Raw genomic sequence first — 13,390 nt, 5'->3', positions numbered from 1 at the left:
CATCCTGACCCTTCAGCATCTAGCTCAGTTACCAACTCCATAGGAAGCCCCAGCACAGGCACTTGCGTCGAGCTGTCTTCTGTGCTCCTGATGTCACCTGAGTCTCCTTCGGTCATCCTGTGGTTATATTCTAAACACAGGTACACCTGATTGTCATCACCTCCAAATTCTAAGGAACCTGATCTCTTTTCACTTGCATCCCAGTGCCTGATATGTTGCTCTGCCTATATCATCAGGTGGTCAATAACTGCATGATAATTTAAAAAACTGAGATATAATTAACATACATTATATTAGTTTCAGGTGTACAACATAATAATTTGATATTTGTATATATTGTGAAATAATCGCCACAAAAAATCTAGTGAACATCCACTTCCATAGTTACAGAATTTTTCCTTCTTGTGATGAGAACTTTTAAGATTTACTTTATTAGTAACTTTCAAATATTCAGTAGAGTTTTATGAACTACAGTCACCATGCTGTGAATTACATCCCCGTGACTAATTTATTTATTTATTGTTTCTTTCTTTTTTTTTTTTTTTTTTTGTGGTATGCAGGCCTCTCACCGCTGTGGCCTCTCCCGTTGCGGAGCACAGGCTCCGGACGCGCAGGCTGAGCGGCCATGGCTCACGGGCCCAGCCGCTCCGCGGCATGTGGGATCCTCCCAGACCGGGGCAGGAACCCGTGTCCCCTGCATCGGCAGGCAGACTCTCAACCACTGCGCCACCAGGGAAGCCCGACTAATTTATTTTACAACTGGAAGTTTATACCTTTTGATTCCCGTCACCCATTTTGCCTTCTCCCCACCCCCTGCCTCTGGCAGCTCCCAATCTGTTCTCTGTGTTTGTGAGCGTTCTTTTTTTTTTTTTAAGATTTATATCATACAGTATTTGTCTTTCTCTGATTTATTTCACTTAGCATAATGCCCTCAAGGTCCATCCATGGTGTTGCAAGTGGCAGGATTTCACTCTTTTTTTATGGCTGAGCAATATTCCATTGTATTCCACATCTTCTTTATCTATTCATCTGTGGATGAACACTTAGGTTGTTTCCATTTATTGGCTATTGTAAATAATGACACAGTAACACAGGGGTGCATGTATCTTTTCAAGTTACTGTTTCCATTTCCTTTGGATAAATACTCAGAAGCGGAATAGCTGGATCATACAGTAATTCTATTTTAATTTTTTTGAGGAACCTCCATTGGCTGCACCAATTTACATTCCCACCAAGAATGCACATGAGTTCCCTTTTTTCCACATCCTTGTTATTTCTTGTCTTTTTGATGATAGCCATTCTAACAAGTGTGAGGTGATATCTCACTTTAGTTTTGATTTGAATTTCCCTGATTAGTAATGTTGAACATCTTTTCATGTACCTGTTGGCCATCTGTATATCTTCTTTGGAAAACTGCTTGATAAATTAATGAGATTGGAAAGCTGTGTAACAAAGACTTTCATGTTATATTTGTGATAGAGACACATGGGTTGGATTCATAGCTAATTGAATAACTCTATCCAGAGTTTTGAACAGCAGATGGATACTAACCTAGGAAAGTTCTCTAATAAATATTTTACATAAAATCAGTACTGTTGTCTATGATTTATAGATAGATGGCATAGACGATGTACAGAAAATATAAAACAGGGAACTGTATACAAAATTATTGTGAAAGATACTACTAATGTAGTTGTGTTTACTCTTGAGGAAAAAATAAGACTACAGTATAGATGTGACCATGATCTGAATGGTTATCAGGTGGAAGAAGAAGTTGATTTGTTTTGTACTGCATCAGATGGTAGAAATAGAACTGGAACTACTAGAATTACTGGATAGAAATGCCCTTACTGGTTAGAAATGCTTCAGTGTAAACAAGAGTTTCCTAACATTAGCCTTATGAAGCAATGGGTTGTATGAAGTAGTGAGGTTTCTTCTCACCACAGTTATTTAGGCAGAAGCTCACAGGATTCCCGTGTTAGGTGGGAGCTGGGACTACCTGGTGTCTACAACTTCTCTACTGGCCCCAGTCACTCAGACTCTGAGTGAGGTGCTTCAGGGCAGAGAATGTGTTTTACTCAACACTGTGTTTTTAGCACTAGCTTCACAAAAGTTCCTATAAAAAGATGGAGGATTTTAGGCCAGAAATTATATATATGAAAATAAAAATTAAGAATATCTTTTATCATAGTTCCATGTCTTCTCTCTCAAGTTAAAGTCAATTTCAATATATATTTTATTACACCAAACTTTTGTTTGTTGCACATTATTAGATTTTTGTCCTTATTTCTTGATTTTGAATGTAAATTTATCTTAAAGTCTAAGTTTCCTGTCTATCTAAATTTTGTATTTATATACCCCTCAAATATTTTATATTACTTATGGAGGTACTATATAACACTTAAAATTATAAAACTTTAATCTGTATTTGTTTTTTTATTCTTCATCTTTTGTTCTTTTGAAAGAATTTTTAAAATTCATAAGCATTTTGAATGTTAAGTAATTTCCTATTTTTAGCCTCTGCTAACCTACTTGTCTCATACTGTAATAAAATGTACCTGTATTCCATTTTTCCATAGCCTAAATCTCCTTATTTAGTGGCCCCTTACATCAGCACATTTATTGGTTTCCACGCAACTGATTCAGCATTTTAGCTTAACGAGGTAGGGCCACCATCTAGTGGTGAGAGCATGTAACTGCTGGTTCTACATTAATTACAGTTGTTTTTTTTCCCCTAACTTTTTTGGTCTACCAGTTTTAGGTTTTTAAAAAGAAATTAATCAAAAAATTAAAAATATCAAACAAAATGTAAAAATTAATAATAGTAAGAATAACTGTTTACTATCAGTGAGAGAAATGAAATTTGATAATTTTTCACCAAGGGATCTCTAGTCAACTTGACAATTTGAATCGTTAAGTCAGTTTCCTTTCTTTTTCTTTATATCTATTGAAGTGGAAACCTCTAATTCACAATTAGAGGTCACCAGGAATAGAAGTATGTGTTTGGTGGTTCTGTCAGAGTTTTTGATAAGCAGATCAAATGCAGACACAGAAATTACAGAGAGATTGCTCTTTGTAGATGACTTTAATGCAGATGAACAACTCAATGCTGGAAGCCTGGCTCTTCTATTAGGCGGTGTGTGTGTGTGTGTGTGTGTGTGTGTGTGTGAATGGGTTCCTGATCCACTCTAGTTACTATGGCTCTGAAAAGTATTTCTTCATGGTCTCCTGCAGAACTTGGACTTAAAACTATCTAATAAAAATGATTTCTTTCTCTGTCAAGAGGAAACGTTCTCAAGGGGAAAGAGTTAAGCTATTAGTGATGAGCAGTTTCCACCAGTTTAGCCATTTTAGGAAATATCACTACCTTGTCCTCAACAGTGAAAATCCTGACATTTCAGCCTGGAGTGATAGATTCAGGACAATCAAGACACTGAATACACCACTAAGACACCATCTAAGCAAGCCACAGAAATATCTTTACTGCCAGCACCAATATCACAAAAAAGTATTTTGAATATTATCACTTATTTTAAAACCTCACATGAGTACCTCTTTCCTCAAAAGTCAGCATATGCCAGTAAGGATAAGCAGAGCCTTATTCACTGGCAATTTCTTTGCATGGTATGCAAACCTGCAAACTCAAGGGCTACAATTTGCTGGTATTTCCAATTCTCATTTTCATTCGATAGCAAGAAGCTTATTTCTCACTTGCCAACTCTTCTCTGGAAATAAAGGAGAATGTGGAGTGACTCTGGGTATAATCTCTTATTTAGGTAGTGATGTCCTTTTTTGCTATATGTAAATTTGGTGTTCTGCCTTTCCATTCTAAAACAGCTGACAAAATAATTAACTAAACAAACAAATAAAAAGTCTTTTCCTGTAGCATAGGTTTTCAGTGATAAATGGAAAATAAAAGTTGCCCAACTTTTCTTCATTGTATATGTGCCACACATAAGCTAATACTTGAGTCATACACTGTGTGAGCAGTTTCTTCCAACTGTAAAGTGAAATAACTGAATAACTCTACCATGCAAACAAAATATGTTAATTGTCCTATACTGTATGCCACTGAGATTATATATTCAATAGGGTCATATGATAAATTAATTTTGTTTTTGAGATATCTGTCATTAATTCTGAGGCTGATCTTTGTAAGTTTCTTGGAAATACTGTTATCTTTGCCATGAGCAGGGTAGAGAATGACACTTCGCTAATTTGGTTACTTCTATGCCATTAGCAACAAAATTAATTAATTTCATACTAGAAAGCTTATTTTGTAATTTTTATAGAAAAATTCACTGTACTCTGAAATAACCTAAAACTTTCAATGACTTCATGTCATTATCTGACCACATTTCATAATAGAAAAGGCACTGGGTAGAACAGATAACCAGTAAAATAAAATTGTTTCTAGGTATTCAGTGTGATGCTTTTTATTTGCATCTTTCTGTTTTGGAGGGTAGTATGAGATTATCGCAACAGAAGGTACGCTTATCTCAGTACATACAGATTCACATTCTGTATTCTCAATTAGATCTTATTTACTGCTTACGTCATGATGTTTTGAGTTGCCCCATTATCAATATTTCACAAGTATTTTACACTTTAATGACTACTACTGAGTAATGGATTCATTTTTTAAAAAATTCTTATTGGAGTCTAGTTGATTTACAAAGTTGTATTAGTTTCTGCTGTACAACAAAGTGAATCAGTTATACTGGATTCATTTTTGTGAAGTGGGGATAAAGCAGCATAATACTAACAATAAAGCATAAATTTAAGAAATGTAAACAATAATATGCAAATGCCACGCAAATATCTCCGCAGCAATAATTAACTGGATCCTGTTAACTGACCTATGTAGTTCTTTTTGTTCAACGATTAACATACTAGCATTTCTCAGAAAATGTGAATTATATGCGAACAAAATGGTTTCATGGCTTTTCATTCTTCCTAAAACTTCCTGGGGGTCACTTGCTAGATGACTACAGACCATCATAGGTCCAGCGATCATACTTCAATAAATACCAAACTAGAAAGTGTATAGAAGGAAAATTTATCTCTTTTATAATTCTGTTCTTCAATATCTTTTCTAAGAACAAATTCCAATAAAAGGTTCCTCTGTAGACAGCATTTTCTGAATTGGTAGAAGGTTGGACTAGATTATCTTTAAGATCTTTTCTAATTCTTGAGATTATAATATACTATTAATACGTCCTGAGTTTATAGAACAGTCAGCAATCAGAACCCAATAATTCCTATTGGAATTGAAACCAGGGTTATGTATAGAATTCTTAAGCATGAATAACTTCACTTATTCACTCAATAAATACTTACTGTGTATCTATTATGTGCCAGGCACTATTCTAGGTATTGGAGATACAGCAACATCTAAATATAGACAAAGTCCCTCCTCTCATGGAGTTTATGTTATAGAGAAGGAGATGGACAATAAACAAAAAATTTACATATCAGTGATATAGGCGCTAAGAAGGAAAATAAAGCAGAACAAGGAATAGAAGTGTAGAGGGAGGGGACAGGGAGAAGAAGGGTGAAGAAGGCAGAGGGTGATCAGGGAAGGTCTCACTAAGAAGGGAATATCTGAGCACACATCTGGATGAAGTGAGGGAGGGAGTCATGTGGAAATCTATAGGAAGAGCATTCCAGGCAGAGGAAAGAGTAAGAACAAAGCACCTGAGGCAGAACCAGGATTGGTCTGTTCCAGGAGCAGAGAGGAGGCAGGCCGTTGTTGCTGAAGCAGAGTGATGAGATGGGGAAACACTGGAGGGTCTGAGCAGAGGAGTGACATGGTCTGACATATTTTCAAAGGATAACTCTGCTTTGTGGAGACTAGACCGTAGGGCAATGAGGGTGTAAGTAGGGAGACCAATTAGAAGGAATCCATGTGAAACACAAGGATGAGTGGCTGGGCCAGGGTGATTGTCGTGGAGGTAGTTTAGTAGAGTGTTGTGGTTAACAGGCAAAAATAACTTCTGAGATAGTCTTGGATGACAGTGATACCTTATGGTTCAAATAAAGTCTTATAAAGTTTTATGACGGAAGAGAATCAATGTAAAAGCAAATAATGAAGTTCCTACAGTAGAAAAAGAATGGTAGCAATCTGTAACTCAACAGAAGCCAACAAAAAGTGCCCTAAGAATGAGAGGGCCTTCCTCAGAGGAGACTGTCCTATTTACCAGAGGCAGGGATCGTCTCCCCCGGGTATGGCTGTGAATGTGAGGTGTGCCCTGAGGTTGGTTCAGCTGTGGAGTTCCTCCAAAGATAATCTGGAAGCTAGGGCAGAGAATGCCTGGTGTGGCTGCAGTGTGAGCTGTAGGCCTGTGTGCTCTCACTCATACTGCATGCCCTGCCTGTGACTGACCAAATGAGGCTGTGCATGAGAAATATGGAATGAGAACACCCCACAAAATAGGAGATTGTGATCATGTTATTTTAAATTCTTACATGATTTGTTTTCTGATTACACACAATCTATTTTTCATTATAATTTCAGTTCTAACTTTGAGGTACTATAGATACATCTTTTTTTGGAAAAGGCTGTTGAAAATTCTTTTCAGTATTATTTACAAATGCTAAAGATCAACTGGGCGTCAATATTAATGATACAGCAAAAGGTATACCTCATAATACCAGACAGAATGAGCATATCACTTAAATTTTATATACAAGAGACCTCTTAAGCACTGGACACATATAAGAAGGCAAATAGATAGAAATAATTAATTCAATTTTACTTCCTTCCACTTAAAATAATCATTATAGCCCATTTTGCATACAGATCTGAAAGCCTGGATACTAGATCATGACAAAAATGAGACTTAGAGAGTTATATTAAGACAAAAAGGGACTCGGCCTACCGTGGTGATGTAGCGGGAGTGGAATTCTGGAGCATCTTTCAGGAACGTGAGGCCAGGATGTGTATCTACCACATCCTGAAAAAGAACAAAACCAAACTAAATTAACAAACATACCAAAAAAAACCCCAAGACACCTACAGAATTTTTTTCCCTCTTGTAGAATACTTGCCAGTTGAGCAAACTCGCTGTTTCAGAATATTGAACAATGTACTTAAAATTTAACTAGTACTTTATTAAATTCAAATATTTCACAAGCATACTTACGTGTGTTTTTGCACAATATATGTCAATAAAAAGTTAAAATTTTAATTTAGCTATATTTGGAGATTTATGAATCAAATGTCTTACAGGTATGTACTGTAATTCTAACATGCATGTCCGGGAAATTCATCCCACAGATCTTGGTAGGGATTGCTAAGTGAAACTTACACAGAAAGGATGATAGACACAAGCCCACTACAACGATTCTTTCTCAAACTACAGACATGGGAAATTTTGGGGAAAAAAATATAGCCTTGTAGCCAAAGAGCTTTAAATCTATGTTAAGTTGTATGAACCAGCTAATGTTCATCAAAATAACTGTGTTGACAAATTTGTTTTCCAATTTAGGATTTTATTTATTTTAAAATCTGATATTTTGTTCTCAGGGAAGCTATTAGAATATTAAATCCTTGAAATATAGTTTTTATTTTCTAATTAGGTTTTAAAAGCACTTTGAATGAGCCTAGAGAACCTAATGGAGATAATTACTGTTAATTTAATAACCAGAGGCAACAGCAATGCTAACATAGAGATAATCTATTAATTGGCTAGTCATGGATGGACAGACATCAGTTATATCTCTTTCCTTTGTTTCTTCAGAGCAGTCAGCTATTCATACGTACGAACACAGTCTAAAACCAGTGGACCTTACTATTTCTTTAAATTTTATTTGGAAATAATTTTAGACTTACAGAAAATTGCAAAAATTTTATAGAGAGATTTCCTACGTCTTTCTCCCAGCTTCCCATAATGGTAACGACTTACAAACCATAGTACAATGATCAAAACTAGGAAATGAACATTGATGTAATACTAAACTACAGACCTTATTCAAAAATTTCCAGCTTTTCCCCTAATACGTTTTTTCTGTTCCAGGATCCTAACTGCATTAGTTCTTGTGTCTCATTGCTCTCTCCCAACCTGTGGCAGTTCTTCAGTCTTTCCTTTTATTTCATGATTCTGACACTTTATGAGTTCTGGTTAGTTATTCTGTAGAATGTCTCTCAATGTGGCACTGTCTGGTATTTCCTCATCATTAAAGTTACACACTTTTAATGGGTATACCACAGAAGTGATGTTGTGTCCTTTTCAGTCTTACAAGGAGTATGTGATGCTGATATGTCTTACAACTTGTGTTACTTTTTGAACACACTTGGTTAAAGTGGTATCTGGGTTGCCACCATACATTTATTATTACCCCTTAATAACTGATAAATATCATGGGGGAGATACTTTAAGACACTGCTAATATCCTGTTTCTCTGAAAACTTGTGCCCACAGATTTCAGCAGCCATTGATGGAAACTGACTGTGGCATTTATATAGTGGTATTTACCTTATTTATTTATTTATTAAACATCTTTATTGGAGTATAATTGCTTTACAATGATGTATTAGTTTCTGCTCTCTAACAAAGTGAATCAGCTATACATAAACATATATCCCCATACCACTTCCCTCTTGCATCTTCCTTCCACCCTCCCTATCCCACCCCTCTAGGTGGTCACCAAGCACTGAGATGATCTCCCTGTGCTATGTGGCTGCTTCCCACTAGCTATTTACTTTACATTTGGTAGTGTATATAAGTCCATGCCACTCTCTCACTTCGTCCCAGCTTACCCTTCCCCCTCCCCGTGTCCTCAAGTCCATTGTCTACGTCTGCATCTTTATTCCTGTTCTGCCCCTAGGTTCTTCATAACCATTTTTAAAAAAAGATTCCATATATATGTGTTAGCATACGGTATTTGTTTTTCTCTTTCTGACTTACTTCAGCCTGTATGACAGACACTAGGTCCATCCACCTCACTAAAAATAACTCAATTTCATTTTTTTTATAGTTGAGTAGTATTCCATTGTATATATGTGCCACATCACCTTTATCCATTCAGCTGTTGATGGACACATGGTTGCTTCCACGTCCTGGATATTGTAAATAGTGCTGCAGTGAACATTTTGGTACATGACTCTTTTTGAATTATGGTTTTCTCAGGGTATATGCCCAGTAGTGGGATTGCTGGGTCGTATGGTAGTTCTATTTTTAGCTTTTTAAGGAACCTCCATACTGTTCTCCATAGTGGCTGTATCAATTTACATTCCCAACAACAGTGCAAGAGGGTTCCCTTTTTTCCACACCCTCTCCAGCATTTATTCTTTGTAGATTTTTTGATGATGGCCATTCTGACTGGTGTGAGGTGATACCTCAGTGTAGTTTTGATTTGCATTTCTCTAATGATTAGTGATGTTGAGCATTCTTTCATGTGTTTGTTGGCAAGCTGTATATCTTCTTTGGAGAAATGTCTATTTAGGTCTTCTGCCCATTTTTGGATTGGGTTGTTTTTTGATATTAAGATGCATGAGCTGCTTGTAAATTTTGGAGACTAATCCTTTGTCAGTTGTCATTTGCAAATATTTTCTCCCACTCTGAGGGTTGTCTTTTGGTCTCGTCTATGGTATCCTTTGCTGTGCAAAACCTTTTAAGTTTCACTAGGTCTCATTTGTTTATTTTTGTTTTTATTTCCATTTCTCTAGGAGGCGGGTCAAAAAGGATCTTGCTGTGATTTATGTCATAGTGTTCTGCCTATGTTTTCCCCTAAGAGTTTTATAGTGTCTGGCCTTACATTTAGGTCTTTAATCCATTTTGAGTTTATTTTTGTGTATGGTGTTAGGGAGTGTTCTAATTTCATTCTTTTACATGTAGCTGTCCAGTTTTCCCAGGACCACTTACTGAAGAAGCTATCTTTTCTCCATTGTATATTCTTGCCTCCTTTATCAAAAATAAGGTGACAATACGTGCGTGGGTTTGCCTCTGGGTTTTCTATCCTGTTCCATTGACCTGTATTTCTGTTTTTGTGCCAGTATCATACTGTCTTGATTATTCTAGCTTTGTAGTATAGTCTGAAGTCAGGGAGCCTGATACCTCCAGCTCCGTTTTTCTTTCTAAGGATTGCTTTGGCTATTCGGGGTCTTTTGTGTTTCCATACAAATTGTAAATTTTTTTGTCTTAGTTCTGTGAAAAATGCCATTGGTAATTTGAAAGGGATTGCACTGAATCTGTAGATTGCTTTGGGTAGTACAGTCATTTTCACAATGTTGATTCTTCCAATCTAAGAACATGGTATACATCTCCATCTGTTTCTATCATCTTTAATTTCTTTCATCAGTGTCTTATAGTTTTCTACATATAGGTCTTTTGTCTCCTTAGGTAGGTTTATTCCTGGGTATTTTATTCTTTTTGTTGCAATGGTAAATGGGAGTGTTTCCTTAATTTCTCTTTCAAATTTTTCATCATTAGTATATAGGAATGCAAGAGATTTCTGTGCATTAATTTTGTATCCTGCTACTTTACCAAATTCATTGATTAGCTCTAGTAGTTTTCTGGTAGCATTCTCTACGTATAGTATCATGTCATCTGCAAACAGGGACAGCTTTACTTCTTATTTTCCTATTTGGATTCCTTTTATTTCTTTTTCTTCTCTGATTGCTGTGGCTAATACTTCCAAAACTATGTTGAATAAGAGTGGTGAGAGTGGGCACCCTTGTCTTGTCCCTGATCTTAGATGAAATGCTTTCAGCCTTTCACCATTGAGGATGATGCTGGCTGTGGGTTTGTCATATATGGCCTTCATTATGTTGAGATAAGTTCCCTCTATGCCTACTTTCTGGAGGGTTTTTATCATAAATGGGTGTTGAATTCTGTCAAAAGCTTTTTCTGCCTCTATTGAGATGATCATATGGTTTTTATTCTTTAATTTGTTAATATGGTGTGTCACATTGATTGATGTAGGTATACTGAAGAATTCTTGCATTCCTGGGATAAACCCCGCTTGATCATGGTGTATGATCCTTTTAATGTGCTGTTGGATTCTGTTTGCTAGTATTTTGTTGAGGATTTTTGCATCTGTGTTCATCAGTGATATTGGCCTGTAGTTTTTTTTCTTTGTGACATCTCTGTCTGGTTTTGGTATCAGGGCGATGGTGGCCTCACAGAATGAGTTGGGGAGTGTTCCTCCCTCTGCTATATTTTGGAAGAGTTTGAGAATGGTAGGTGTTAGTTCATCTCTAAATGTCTGAAAGAATTCGCCTGTGAAGCCAATTGGTCCTTGGCTTTTGTTTGTTGGAAGATTTTTAATCACAGTTTCAATTTCAGTGCTTGTGATTGGTCTGTTTATATTTTCTATTTCTTCCTGGTTCAGTCTTGGAAGGTTGTGCTTTTCTAAGAATTTTTCCATATCTTCCAGGTTGTCCATTTTATTGGCATAGAGTTGCTTGTAGTAGCCTCTTATGAGGCTTTTTATTTCTGCAGTGTCCACTGTAACTTCTCCTATTTCAATTCTAATTTTATTGATTTGAGTCCTCTCCCTCTTTCTTGATGAGTCTGGCTAATGGTTTATCAATTTTTTTTTAATCTTCTCAAAGAACCAGCTTTTAGTTTTATTGATCTTTGCTATTGGTTTCTTTGTTTCTATTTCATATATTTCTCCTCTGAACTTTATGTTTTCTTTCCTTCTACTAATTTTGGGTTTTGTCTGTTCTTCTTTCTCTTGTCCCTTTAGGTGTAAGGTTAGTTTATTTTAGATTTTTATTGTTTCTTGAGGTAGGCTTGTATTGCTATAAACTTCCCTCTTAGAACTGCTTTTGCTGCATCCCATAGGTTTTGAATCATCATGTTTTTGTTGTCATTTGTCTCTAGGTTTTTTACTTCCTCTTTGATTTCTACAGAGATCTTTTGGTTATTTAGTAACATATTGTTTAGCCTCCATGTGTTTGTGATTTTTGTTTGTTTTCCCTTTAACTGGTTTCTAATCTCATGGCATTGTGGTCGGAAAAGATGCTTGATATGATTTCAATTTTCTTAAATTTACTGGCTTGATTTGTGATCCAAGATGTGATCTATCCTGGAGAATGTTTCCTGTGCACTTGAGAAGAAAGTGTAATCTGCTGTTTTCTGATGGAATATCCTATAAATATCAATTAAGTCAATCTTGCTTAATGTGTCATTTAAAGCTTGTGTTTCCTTATTAATTTTCTGTTTGGATTATCTCTCCATTGGTGTAAGTGAGGTGGTAATGTCCCCCACTATTATTGTGCTACTGTTGATTTTCTCTTTTATAGCTGTTAGCAGTTGCCTTATGTATCGAGGTGCTCCTATGTTGGGTGCATATACATTTACAATAGTTATATCTTCTTCTTGGATTGATCCCTTGATCATTATGTAGTGTCCTTCCTTGTCTTTTGTAACATTCTTTATTTTAAAGTCTATTTTATCTGATATGAGTATTGCTACTCCAGCTTTCTTCTGATTTCCATTTTCATGGAATATCTTTTTCCATCCCCTCACTCTCAGTCTGTATGTGTCCCTAGGTCTGAAGTGAGTCTCTTGTAGACAGCATGTATACGGGTCTCGTTTTTGTATCCATTCAGCCAGTCTATGTGTTTTGGTGGGAGCATTTAATCCATTTACATTTAAGGTAACTATCAATATGTATGTTTCTATTACCATTTTCTTAACTGTTTTGGGTTTGTTATTGTAGGTCTTTTCCTTCTCTTGTGTTTCCTGCCTAGAGAAGTTCCTTTAGCATTTGTTGTAAAGCTGTTTGGTGGTGCTGAATTCTCTTAGCTTTTGCTTGTCTGTAAAGGTTTTAATTTCTCCATCGAATCTGAATGAGATCCTTGCTGGGTAGAGTAATCTTGCTTGTAGGTTTTTCTTCTTCATCACTTTAACTATGTCCTGCCACTCCTTTCTGGCTTGCAGCGTTTCTGCTGAAAGATCAGCTGTTAACCTTATGGGGATTCCCTTATATGTTATTTGTTGTTTTTCCGTTGCTGCTTTTAATATTTTTTCTTTGTATTTAATTTTTGATAGTTTGATTAATATGTATCTTGGCAAGTTTCTCCTTGGATTTATCCTGTATGGGACTCTCTGCTTCCTGGACTTGATTAACTATTTCCTTTCCCATATTAGGGAAGTTTTCAACTATAATCTCTCCTAATATTTTCTCTCTCAGTCCCTTTCTCTTTTTCTTCTTCTTCTGGGACCCCTATAATTCGAATGTTGGTGCGTTTAATGTTGTCCCAGAGGTCTCTGAGACTGTCCTCAATTCTTTTCATTATTTTTTCTTTATTCTGCTCTGCAGTAGTTATTTCCACTATTTTATCTTCCAGGTCACGTATCCATTCTTCTGCCTCAGTTATTCTGCTATTGATCCCTTCTAGAGAATTTTTAATTTCATTTATTGTGTTGTTCATTCC

The 13,390-nt window shown here is 36.1% G+C and overlaps 1 protein-coding gene across 5 annotated transcripts in view; it reads right to left on the bottom strand.

The window, feature by feature from the left end:
• PPP2R3A (protein phosphatase 2 regulatory subunit B''alpha) overlaps positions 1–13,390 on the bottom strand; it is a 216,431-nt gene that overhangs the window by 77,501 nt on the left and 125,540 nt on the right. For all 5 annotated transcript variants that reach the window (XM_082624699.1, XM_082624701.1, XM_082624698.1 and 2 more), the window contains one exon: positions 6,882–6,956. In XM_082624699.1, coding sequence (XP_082480825.1) covers positions 6,882–6,956 — 75 coding nt within the window. The remainder of the gene's footprint in view (positions 1–6,881; positions 6,957–13,390) is intronic.

The sequence above is a fragment of the Mesoplodon mirus genome, assembly GCF_964341445.2.
Source record: "Mesoplodon mirus genome assembly, chromosome: 6".
Lineage (NCBI taxonomy): Eukaryota > Metazoa > Chordata > Mammalia > Artiodactyla > Ziphiidae > Mesoplodon > Mesoplodon mirus.
The sequence above is the reverse complement of the archived record's forward strand: the minus strand, read 5'-3'. Positions and strand labels throughout refer to the sequence as shown.